General features: G+C 45.0%; 1 protein-coding gene across 1 annotated transcript in view; it reads left to right on the top strand.

Moving 5' to 3' along the window:
• The first annotated feature begins 4669 nt into the window (after nucleotides 1-4669).
• CRHR2 (corticotropin releasing hormone receptor 2) overlaps nucleotides 4670-11700 on the top strand; it is a 235035-nt gene continuing 228004 nt past the window's right edge. The window contains exon 1 of the mRNA XM_060782649.2: nucleotides 4670-5053. Within this exon, the coding sequence (XP_060638632.2) occupies nucleotides 4709-5053 (345 nt within the window). The 5' untranslated portion in view covers nucleotides 4670-4708. The remainder of the gene's footprint in view (nucleotides 5054-11700) is intronic.

The raw sequence follows: 11700 nt of genomic DNA, 5'->3' as shown, positions 1-11700 counted from the left end.
TGCCGGCTCTTCAGCTTAGAAATGGAAATGAGCACCAACCCCCAGAGTTGGACACAACTAGACTTAATGTCAGTGGAAAACCTTTACCTTACGAAGTATTTCAATAATGTATTGTCGAAGGCTTTCATGGCCGGTATAACTGGGTTGTTTAAACTTTCCAGGCTCTATGGCCATGTTCCAGAAGCATTCTCTCCTGATGTTTCGCCTGCATCTATGGCAGGCATCCTCAGAGGTTGTGAGGTCTGTTAGAAACTGGGAAAATTGAGTTTATATATTACAGTGAGTTGCTGAACTTGTTGACTGGAAGGTCAGCGGTTCAAATCTGGGGAGAGGAGTGAGCTCCCGCTGTTAGCCCCAGCTTCTGCCAACCTAGCAGCTCGAAAACATGCAAATATGAGTAGATCAATAGGTACAGCTCCAGCGGGAAGGTAAAGGCACTCCATGCAGTCATGTCGGCTACATGACCTTGGAGGTGTCTATGGACAACGCCGGCTCTTCAGCTTAGAAATGGAGCACCAACCCCCAGATTTGTACACAACTAGACTTAATGTCAGGGGAAACCTTTACCTTTATATCTCTGGAATGACCCTTTTTGCTCCAGTGTTTCTATGGAGGAGGCGCTCTAGGTATGCTCAGAGGATGCCTCATTCCTGAGATCCCCCCTTTCCACTCCTCCTCTGCACTTTCTTTCTTGCCCAGTGTTTCTCAACCTGGGGGTCATGACCCCTGGGGGGTTGCGAGGGGGTTTCAGAGGGGTCGCCAAAGACCATCAGAAAATAATATTTCCAATGGTGTTAGGAACCCTTCTGGCAAAGAAGGCTGAAGATCTCTCCGTCTGTTCTTCTCTTCCTTTATTCCCAGTTTGGTACAGAGTGCTCTCTACATGTTGGTGAACTACAACTCCCAGAATTCAGAAACAGACCCCCCCCCCAATCCCCACCAGTATTCAATATTGGCCATGTAGGTACTGTACCAAGTTTGGTACAGATCCATTGTGGGCTGGGTTCAGAGTGCTCTTTGATTGTAGGTTAATTATAAATCCCAGCAACTACAACTCCCAAATGACAAAAATCAATCTCCCCCAACCCCACCAGTATTCAAATTTGGGCATATTGGGTATTTGTGCCTATGTTGTTCCAGTGAATGAAAATCCATCCTGCATATCAGATATCTACATCACGATTCATAACAGTAGCAAAATTACAGTTATGAAATAGCAACGAAAATAATGTTATGGTTGGGGGTCACCACAACATGAGGAACTGTATTAAGGGGTCGCAGCATTAGGAAGGTTGAGAAACGATGACTTGGATGCTTAGAACTTCCTAATGTCAAGGTCTATTTTCCCTAAACTCCACCAGTCTTCACATTTGGGCATACTGAGGATTTGTGCCAAGTTTGGTGCAGTTCCATGATTGTTTGAGTCGACAATGCTCTCTACCTGCATGTAGGTGAATGCTCTTTGATTGTAGGCGAACTATAAATCCCAGCAACGACAACTCCCAATTGACCATATGATATATGATAGCCATGTATAAATATGTGAGAGGAAGCCACAGGGAGGAGGGAGCAAGCTTGTTTTCTGCTTCCTTGGAGACTAGGACGCGGGACAATGGCTTCAAACTACAAGAGATGAGATTCCATCTGAACATTATTATTATTATTATTATTATTAACTTTATTTATACCCTGCAAAATCTCCCGAAGGACTCGATGCGGCTTACAAAGGCCAAGGCCGCCAACAACAACAACATACAAGTATAACAGTAAAACTCATAAGCAAATAATAAAACATCAAGCAATAACAATAAACACTAAAAACAATGACACCATGACGCATTTAAAACCTAAAGGCCGGGCCAAATGTAATGGACAGAATTTAAAAGTGCTGAACTTGACAGGAGGTATGTAGAGGTTTTTTGGAGGTAGGTGCAATGTGCAGACAATCCTAGTCTCTAACAAAGTGCATTTGAGACATGATGCCGGGAGTTTCCTAATCTGGAAAGGCACGCTGGAACAGCCAAGTCTTCAGGCTTTTCCTAAAGATTGCCAACGTTGGGGCTTGTCTGATGTTCTTGGAGAGGGAGTTCCAGAGTGGGGGGGCCACCACAGAGAAGGCCCTGTCCCTCGTCCCCAACAAACGTGCTTGTGACGCAGGTGGGATCGTGAGCAGGGCCTCTCCAGATGACCGAAGGGACCGCGTGGGTTCGTATATGGAGATGCGGTCACGCAGGTAGGTGGGTCCGAAACCATTTAGGGCTTTGTAGGTGAGCACCTGCACCTTGAATTGGGACCGGAAGATGAACATGAGGAAGAACTTCCTGACTGTGAGAGCCGTTCAGCAGTGGAACTCTCTGCCCTGGAGTGTGGTGGAGGCTCCTTCTTTGGAAGCTTTTAAACATCTGGCCATCTGTCAGGGGTGATTTGAATGCAATATTCCTGCTTCTTGGCAGGGCGTAGGACTGGATGGCCCATGAGGTCTCTTCCAACGCTTTGATTCTAGGATTCTATGATTGACTAAATCAATCCAACCCCACCAGTATTCAAATTTGGGTATATTGGGTATTTGCGCAAAATGTGGCCCAGTGAATAAAAATACATCCTGCGCAGGCATGTAGCTGGGGTGGAGGGAGAGGGGGCTTGAGGGGCTAGAACCCTTCCCCCAAATTCTCAGGGTGGTCCACGAGAAGGCCCTAGTTATGCTACTAATATACTGCCTCCAAAGGCAGAATGTATTATTTAAACTGCTGTTTATTCATACCATGATCTGATCACCATACTCAATATATCCCATATGCAGGGGGTATTGGGATAATGATACACAGGGGCGGCTCAACCATTACGCAAAGTTGATTTTGCCCAGGAGCGCTCTTGAGGCACTCTTGGGGGAAAATAGACCTTGACATATGCGAGTTGTAGTTACTGGGATGTATAGTTCACCTACAATCAAAGAGCATTCTGAACTCCACCAGTGATGGAATTGAACCAAATATGGCACACAGAACTCCCACGATGAACAGAAAATATATATCAGTGATTGGTTGGGAGATGCGAAGAAATACTTTTGTTTACCATTAAAAATTACCTAGGACCACCTCTGACGATACAAAAGGGTAGATCCTCTCTCACTCAGACTCAGCCCCCCCCCCCCCATCAAAATCCTGGCTACGGGCCTGATCCTGCATCTCAGATATTTACATGCCAATTCATAACAGTAGCAAAAACTGCAGTGATGACGTAGCAATGAAAATAATGTTATGGTTGGGGGCAGGCCCGTAGCCAGGATTTTGTTTCGGGGGGAGCTGAGTTTGATTCGGGGGGGGGGGGGGCTGAGTCAGAGTGAAAGAGGGTCTACCCTAGCAAACCTTTTGTATCGTTACCCCAATACCCCCATACATATGGGATATATTGAGCATGGTGATCAAATCATGATATGAATAAACATAACAGTTTAAATAAGTGGTTCTCAACCTTCCTAATGTCGCGACTCCTTAATACAGTTCCTCATGTTGTGGTGACCCCCAAACATAACCCTAATGTTATGAATCACCATGTAAATAATGATCTGTAGGATGTATTTTCATTCACTGGAGCAAATTTGGCACAAATACCCGGTATGCCCAAATTTGAATACTGGTGGAGTTGGCGGGGAAATTGATTCTGTCATTTGGGAGTTGAAGTTGCTGGGATTTATAGTTAACATGTAAACAAAGAGCATTCTGAACCCCACCAGCTATGGAATTGAACCAAAGTTGGCACAGAGAACTCCCATGATCAACAGAAAATACTGGAAGGGTTTGATGGGCATTGTCCTTGAGTTTGGGAGTTGTAGTTCGCCTACATTCAGAGAGCACTGTGGGCTCAAACAATGATGGACCTGGACGAAACTTGGCACCGATACTCAATATGCCCAAATGTGAACACTGATGGGGTTTGGGGAAAATCGACTTTGGGAGTTGTAGATACTGGGATTTATAGTTCACCTACAATCAAGGAGCATTCTGAACCCCACCAATGATAGAATTGGGCCAAACTTCCTACACAGAACCCCCATGACCAACAGAAAATACTGTATTGTCGAAGGCTTTCATGGCTGGAATCACTAGGTTCTTGTGGGTTTTTTCGGGCTATAGAGCCATGTTCTAGAGGCATTTCTCCTGACGTTTCGCCTGCATCTATGATGCTTGCCATAGAGGCCGCTCTGAGTCCCCTTTGGGGTGAGAAGGGCGGGGTAAAAGAACCCCAAATAAATAAATAAATAAATGGCTCTATAGCCCGAAAAAACCCACAAGAACCTAGAAAATACTGTGTTTTCTGATGGTCTTTGGCGACCCCTCTGACACCCCTTCGTGACCCCCTCAGGGGTCCCGACCATCAGGTTGAGAAACACTGGTTTAAATAATGTACCAGTAAGGCCTTCTCGCAGACCACCATGAGAATTTGGGGGGGGGGGGGTGCTGAAGCCCCTCAAGCCCCCTCGCCCTGGCTACATGCCTGATCTCAGATATTTACATGAAGATGCATAACAGTCGCAAAAACTACAGTGATGAAGTAGCAATGAAAACAATGTTATGGTTGTGGGGTCACCACAACATGAGGAACTGTACGAAGGTATGAGGAAGGTTGAGAAGCCCTGCTCTTGCCAGAACGTGCAACGCCCCTTCCTCCGTTCCCAGGCGGCAGGCTGGGCGGGGGCGGCACTCTGGGTATGCTCAGAGGAGCCCTCCCTCCGGAGACGCCCCCTCCCTCCAAGCTGGAGGAACTGAGCAGAGCCGAGGCGGGCGAGGAGCGAAGGCAGCCGGCAGAGAGCAAGCAAGCCTCTTTGGGGAGGCGGAGAAGGGAGAGAAAGAGAGCGAAGGCAGCCGGCAGAGAGCAAGCAAGCCTCTTTGGGGAGGCGGAGAAGGGAGAGAAAGAGGGAAGAGGAAGGAGCCGCTCAGGAGAAGCGGCCGCCCGAGGCTCGGGGCAGGAGGCGTCGGTCGAGGGACCTCGGGCGGCTCCGATGGGGAGGCGGCACGCCCTGTGGCCCCCGCCCTGCCTCCTCTGGGCGCTTTCGGTAAGCAGAACCCCTTCTTTATATCCAAGACTAAAGGGGGTTGTTGTTGTGTTGTTGTTATGATGCATGGAGGGCGCAGGAGTGGGGCAACATCTCCCTCCCTTCCCTTTCTGCACCCCAATCCTTTCCCCCAAAATATATTGAATTCTAAGGTTGGGTTGTTGTAGGTTTTTTCGGGCTGTATGGCCATGGTCTAGAGGCATTCTCTCCTGACGTTTCGCCTGCATCTATGGCAAGCATCCTCAGAAGTAGTGAGGTCTAAGGTCTAATTCTAAGGTGGAGTATCCTTGCTGTGAAAGGCTGGAGGTTAGAAGTGTGTTCGGTTTTTTGGAATGTTGTGTTTGGGAACAGCATCCTCTTCGCTCCCTTATGCATTTGGGATGCCTCCCCCCCCCCCCCACTTCCCAATATATATTTAATTAAGTTGAGTATATTATTAAGTATCTATATAAATAAAAATGTAATGTTCGTTTGTGGGATTAGAATCAAAGAGTTGGAAGAGACCTCCTGGGCCATCCAGTCCAACCCCATTCTGCCAAGAAGCAGGAATATTGCATTCAAATCTCCCCTAACAGATGGCCATCCAGCCCCTGTTTAAAAGCTTCCAAAGAAGGAGCCTCCACCACACTCCGGGGCAGAGAGTTCCACTGCTGAACGGCTCTCACAGTCAGGAAGTTCTTCCTCATGTTCAGAACTCAAAAACCACTGAACAAATTGACACCAAATTTGGCCACATGACACCTACTAACCCGAGTAGTGACCATCACTAAAAAAAAATGATTTTGTCATTTGGGAGTTGTAGTTGCTGGGATTTATAGTTCACCTACAATCAAAGAGCATTCTGAACTCCGTCAATGATGGAATTGAACCAAACTTGGTACACAAGACTCCCATGACCAACAGAAAACACTAGAAAGGTTTCGTGGGCATTGATCTTGAGTTTGGGAGTTGTAGTTCACCTACATCCAGAGAGCACTGTGGACTCAAAAAATGATGGTTCTGGACCAAACTAGGCAAGAATATTTCATATGTCCAAATATGAATTTGGGGGAAAATAGACCTTGACATTTGGGAGTTGTAGTTACTGTGATTTATAGTTCACCTACGATCAAAGAGCATTCTGAATTCCACCAATGAAGGAATTGAACCAAACGTGGCACACAGGATCCCCATGACCAACAGAAAACACTAGAAGGGTTTGGTGGGCATTGACCTTGAGTTCTGGAGTTGTAGTTCACCTACATCCAGAGAACGCTGTGGATTCAAAAAATGATGGATCTGGACCAAACTTGGCACGAATACTCAATATGCCCAAATATGAACACAGATGGAGTGTGGGGAAAATAGACCATGACATTTGGGAGTTGTAGTTACTGGGATTTATAGTTCACCTACAATCAAAGACCATGCAGAACCCCACCAACGACATAATTGAGGCAAACTTCTCACACAGAATCAGAATCACACATCCAGTCCAACTCCCTTCACCAGGGCAAGAAAACAAAGAGCCATCCAGCCATAGAGATAGATAGATAGATAGATAGGTAGGTAGGTAGGTAGGTAGGTAGGTAGAGATAGATAGGTAGATAGATATGATTCACACACAGAGAGAGATATAATATCATAGATTTGAAAGGGACCCCTAAAGAAGGACAATAATATGTGGCCTGTTCCAGAGTAGACATACCAGATAATCTTGACATCAATAGTGACAAAGAAACAACAAGGAATACAGTTTACCCACAAGCAGAAAGAAATTACATATATTAGAATCCAACACTTTCTAATTACTTTATTCTACAGATCACCAGACTGGGCCACAGCAACTCCTGGCAGGGGACGGCTAGTATTGCATATATTCCAAATTGATTAACCCTTCTCCCAAATGCCAGAGATCAAAAGTGTTGGGTTTTTGACCAAAGGGGATTTGGGGGTCTATTTCCTTAATTGCATCACGAAAGCTTTGTGGTTTCTGCTTGTTCAAGCCTGCTTTCGAGTCACTTCCGACTTATGGTACGCTCTGGTTTCTCCTCAGATGGTATATATCTTTCACCTATAACTTCTGGTGACACAAAATCAGATGCTTGGTGGTCTTTTTTTCTGGGGCTGAGAGAGTATGACATGCCCAAAGGCTTGGCTTGGGATGGCTTTGATTTTCACCCACAAGTCTCAAGATGGGATGCTTCCTACACACCTTATGCCATTCCCACTTTTGGGGTTTTTTGGATCTCACCCCCTGAATCATAGAATCAAAGACCTCATGGGCCATCCAGTCCAACCCCATTCTGCCAAGAAGCAGGAATATTGCATTCAAATCACCCCCGACAGATGGCCATCAAGCCTCTGTTTAAAAGCTTCCAAAGAAGGAGCCTCCACCACACTCTGGGGCAGAGAGTTCCACTGCTGAACGGCTCTCACAGTCAGGAAGTTCTTCCTCATGTTCAGATGGAATCTCCTGTAGTTTGAAGCCATGTTCCGCGTCCTAGTCTCCAGGGAAGCAGAAAACAAGCTTGCTCCCTCCTCCCTATGGCTCCCTCTCACATATTTATACATGGCTATCATATCTCCTCTCAGCCTTCTCTTCTTCAGGCTAAACATGCCCAGCTCCTTAAGCCGCTCCTCATAGGGCTTGTTCTCCAGACCCTTGATCATTTTAGTTGCCCTCCTCTGGACACATTCCAGCTTGTCAATATCTCTCTTGAATTGTGGTGCCCAGAATTGGACACAATATTCCAGGTGTGGTCTAACCAAAGTGGAATAGAGGAGTAGCATGACTTCCATAGATCTAAACACTATGCTCCTATTGATGCAGGCCAAAATCCCATTGGCTTTTTTTGCCACCACATCACCTTGTTGGCTCATGTTTAACTTGTTGTCCAGAAGGACTGAACATATATTTAATTCTAAATAGGATACATTCTAAGATTTCGTTCTCCCAAATGGTAGGGATCAGAAGTGTTTGAGATTTTTTGGAATTTCAGATTACATGTTTTTGCATCTTGTGTTTTGACTTTTTTTTTTTTGCTTTTGTTGGGTACCTTCAGGTGGCTTCCCACTTATGTTGACCAGTAAACACACCTGTCATGGATTTCTCAGTGATTGAGAGAGTGTGACGTGCCGAAGGTCACAAAGGATGCGTCTACATTGTAAAATTAATGCTGTTTGATGCTCTTTTAACTTTCATGGCTCAGTGCTTTGGAATCATGGGAATTGCCTTTTGATGAGGCACCCAACCTTGTCAAACTCCCATGACTCCATAAGTCTTGCCATATAAAGTGGTGTAAAACTGCATTAAATCTCCAATGTAGATGCAGGAGAGCTGTATTCTTGTAGTGTGTCTTTGTCCTTCAAGAACTCTTTGGAATTTGGGTCTTTTTTCTGGGATTTGGAATACCTGTATTTCTATATATGTACATAACAAAATAATTTGGAGAAGGACTCTCTCTCTCTCTCTATATATATATATATCACACACACACACACACACACATATAACAACACCCAGTGATTCTGAGCATGAAAGCTTCAACTATATATATATATATATATAGTTGAAGCTTTCATGCTCAGAATCACTGGGTTGTTGTGCATTTTCCGGGTCGTCTGGCCATGTCCCAGAAGCATTCTCTCCTGATGTTTCACCCACATCTATGGCAGGAATCCTCACAGGTTGGGAGGTCTGTTGGAAATTAGGGAAGTGAGGCTTACATGTTTGTGGAATATCAAGGGTGTGACAAAGAACTCTTGTCTGTTGGAGGCAAGTGTGAATATTGCAATTGGCCACCTTGATTAGCATTGGATAGCCTTGCAACCTCAAGGTGACCAATTTCACATTCACACGCCTCAAACAGACAAGAATAATAGAATCATAGAGTAGGAAGAGATCTCATGGGCCATCCAGTCCAACCCTCTGCCAAGAAGCAGGAAAATCACATTCAAAGCACCCCCGACAGATAGCCATCCAGCCATCTGATAGCCAAGAGTTCTTTCTCCCACCTTGAACATACCACAGATATATAAACCTTCCTTGCCTTGTTTCCAACAGATCCCTCAACCTCTGAGGATTCTTTCTATAGATGTGGGTGAAATGTCAGGAGAGAATGCTTCTGGAACATGACCATACAGCCCAGAAAACTCACAGCAATAATAACTGTGCGCATGAAAATTTGTATATGTTTTGCTAACGGGAAGCAAAGGCATCACTCTTAACCAAGTATTTTGGAGTAATTCAGATTTCCGGGTAAAGGATGTATGAGAAAGAGTTTCCATAGTTCAGAATGGGGGTTTGTTTTCCAACCTGAAATTCAACCATTTTTACATCAGCATTTCTCAACCTGGGGGCCGGGACCCCTGGGGAGGGGGTCATGAGGGGGTTTCAGAGGGGTCACAAATACCATCAGAAAACATATATTGGAGTTGGAGCTCTGTGTGCCAAGTTTGGTTCAGTTTCATCGTTGGTGGAGTTCAGAATACTCTTTGATTGTAGGTGAACTATAAATCCCAGCATCTAAAACTCCCAAATGACAAAAACCAACCCTCACCCCATTCCACCAGTATTCAAATTTGGGCGCTGTATTGTGTATTTGTGCCAAATGTGGTCCAGTGAATGAAAATACATCCTGCATATCAGATATTTACATGACGATTCATAGCAGTAGCAAAATGACAGTTGTGTAGTAGCAACGAAAATAATTTGATGGTTGGAGGACACCACAACATGAGGAACTGTATTAAGGTGTTGTGGCATGAGGAAGGTTGAGAAACACTTATCTAGATGCATATTAATAATTCCCACCTCCTCAAAGACTCTTTGCTCAACATATGAATTGTTGTATGGACAAAATAACCACTGGGTTGCTGTGAGTTTTCCAAGCTGTATGGCCATTTTTGTCGTGTCAGGAGTGACTTGAGAAACTGCAAGTCGACATGTTCCAGAAGCATTCTCTTCTGATGTTTCGGCCACATCTATGCCAGGCATCCCGAGAGGTTGTGAGATCTGTTGGAAATTAGGCAAGTGAGGTTTATATATCTGTGGAATGTCCAGGGTGGGAGAAAGAACTCTTGTGTGTTTCAGGCAAGTATGAATGTTGCAATTGGCCACCTAGGTTAGCACTGAATGGAAACAATCAGGGCCATCTAACACTTCCCAACAAAGGATTCCCCCAGGCAGCAATCAGTCAGGCTTTGAAGCTGCAAGGCCATTAAATGCTAATTAAAGGTGACCAATTGCAACATTTTCACTTGCCTCAAACAGACACTTGCTTCACCCTGGACATTCCACAGATATATAAACCTCACATGACTAGTTTCCAACAGACCTCACAACCTCTGATGATGCCTGCCATAGATGCAGGTGAAATGTCAGGAGAGAATGCTTCTGGAACATGGCCAGACAGCCCGGAAAACTCACAGCAATCCAGTGATTTTGGCCATGAAATCCTTTGACAACATGTTAAAATAACCACTGCATTTAAATATTAGATATTGGGTCTATTCTCTTGCCCACGTGCACCATTTTCGGAAACAGCAACGGCATTGTTCACCAATACTTTAAAAAAGGAATGAGAGAAATGGCAATCAAACTAAAATACTTAGAAGTCTGAACCGTGCATACACCTCCAGCAAGGCTGTCGAACGAATTTTAATTTGTGCCGAAACCTTCATCTTTACAGATGGTTTGACAGTTTGAGGTGAATCTCTGCTGCATCCCTGCTGGGTAAGGAAGCCAAAAGAAAAGAGCAACAAAAATAGGATCCTTTTGCAATCCTTTCCACACCTTTGACTTTGAAACTTAGAACATCTCTCCCATCGTTGCAAGGCCACCCCCATCATCCCTAACCTTTGGCAGTACACAGGTCTACATAGCCACAGGTTCCCCAACACAGCTCTTGTTGTTGCCATTTCCGAAAATGGTGCACATGGGCAAGAGAACAGACCCAATATCTAATATTTAAATGCAGTGGTTATTTTAACATGTTGTCAAAAGATTTCATGGCCAAAGTCACTGGGTTGCTGTGAGTTTTCCAGGCTGTCTGGCCATGTTCCAGAAGCATTCACTCCTGAAATTTCGCCTACACCTATGGTAGGCATCATAAGAGGTTGTGAGGCCTGTTGGAAACTAGTCAAGTGAGGTTTATATATCTGTGGAACGTCCAGGGTGGGGCAAGTGTCTGTTTAAGGCAAGTGTGAAGGTTGCAATTGGTTACCTTTAATTAGCATTTAATGGCCTTGCAGCTTCAAAGCCTGGCTGATTGCTGCCTGGGGAATCCTTTGTTGGGAAGTGTTAGCTGGCCCTGATTGTTTCCATTCAGTGCTAATCTAGGTGGCTATTCATATATATTCAAATTGAATCCAAAACGATCTTCACAGATTAGAGAGATGATGGGCCGAAACTGACACAATGAAATTCAACAGAGACAAATGCAAGAGATTCCACTTAGGCAGGAAAAATGAAATGCAAAGAGACAGAACGGGGGACAATGCCTGGCTCGACAGCAGGACGTGTGGAAAAGATCTTGGAGTCCTCGTGGATAGGAAGGTTAACATGAACCAGGAATGTCATGCTGTGGCTAAAAAAGCCAATGAGATTTGGGCCTGCATCAATAGGAGTCTAGTGCCTAGATTCAGGGAAGTCATGCTACCCCTCT

Source organism: Anolis sagrei, chromosome 6 (genome assembly GCF_037176765.1).
Source record: "Anolis sagrei isolate rAnoSag1 chromosome 6, rAnoSag1.mat, whole genome shotgun sequence".
Lineage (NCBI taxonomy): Eukaryota > Metazoa > Chordata > Lepidosauria > Squamata > Dactyloidae > Anolis > Anolis sagrei.
The sequence above is the reverse complement of the archived record's forward strand: the minus strand, read 5'-3'. Positions and strand labels throughout refer to the sequence as shown.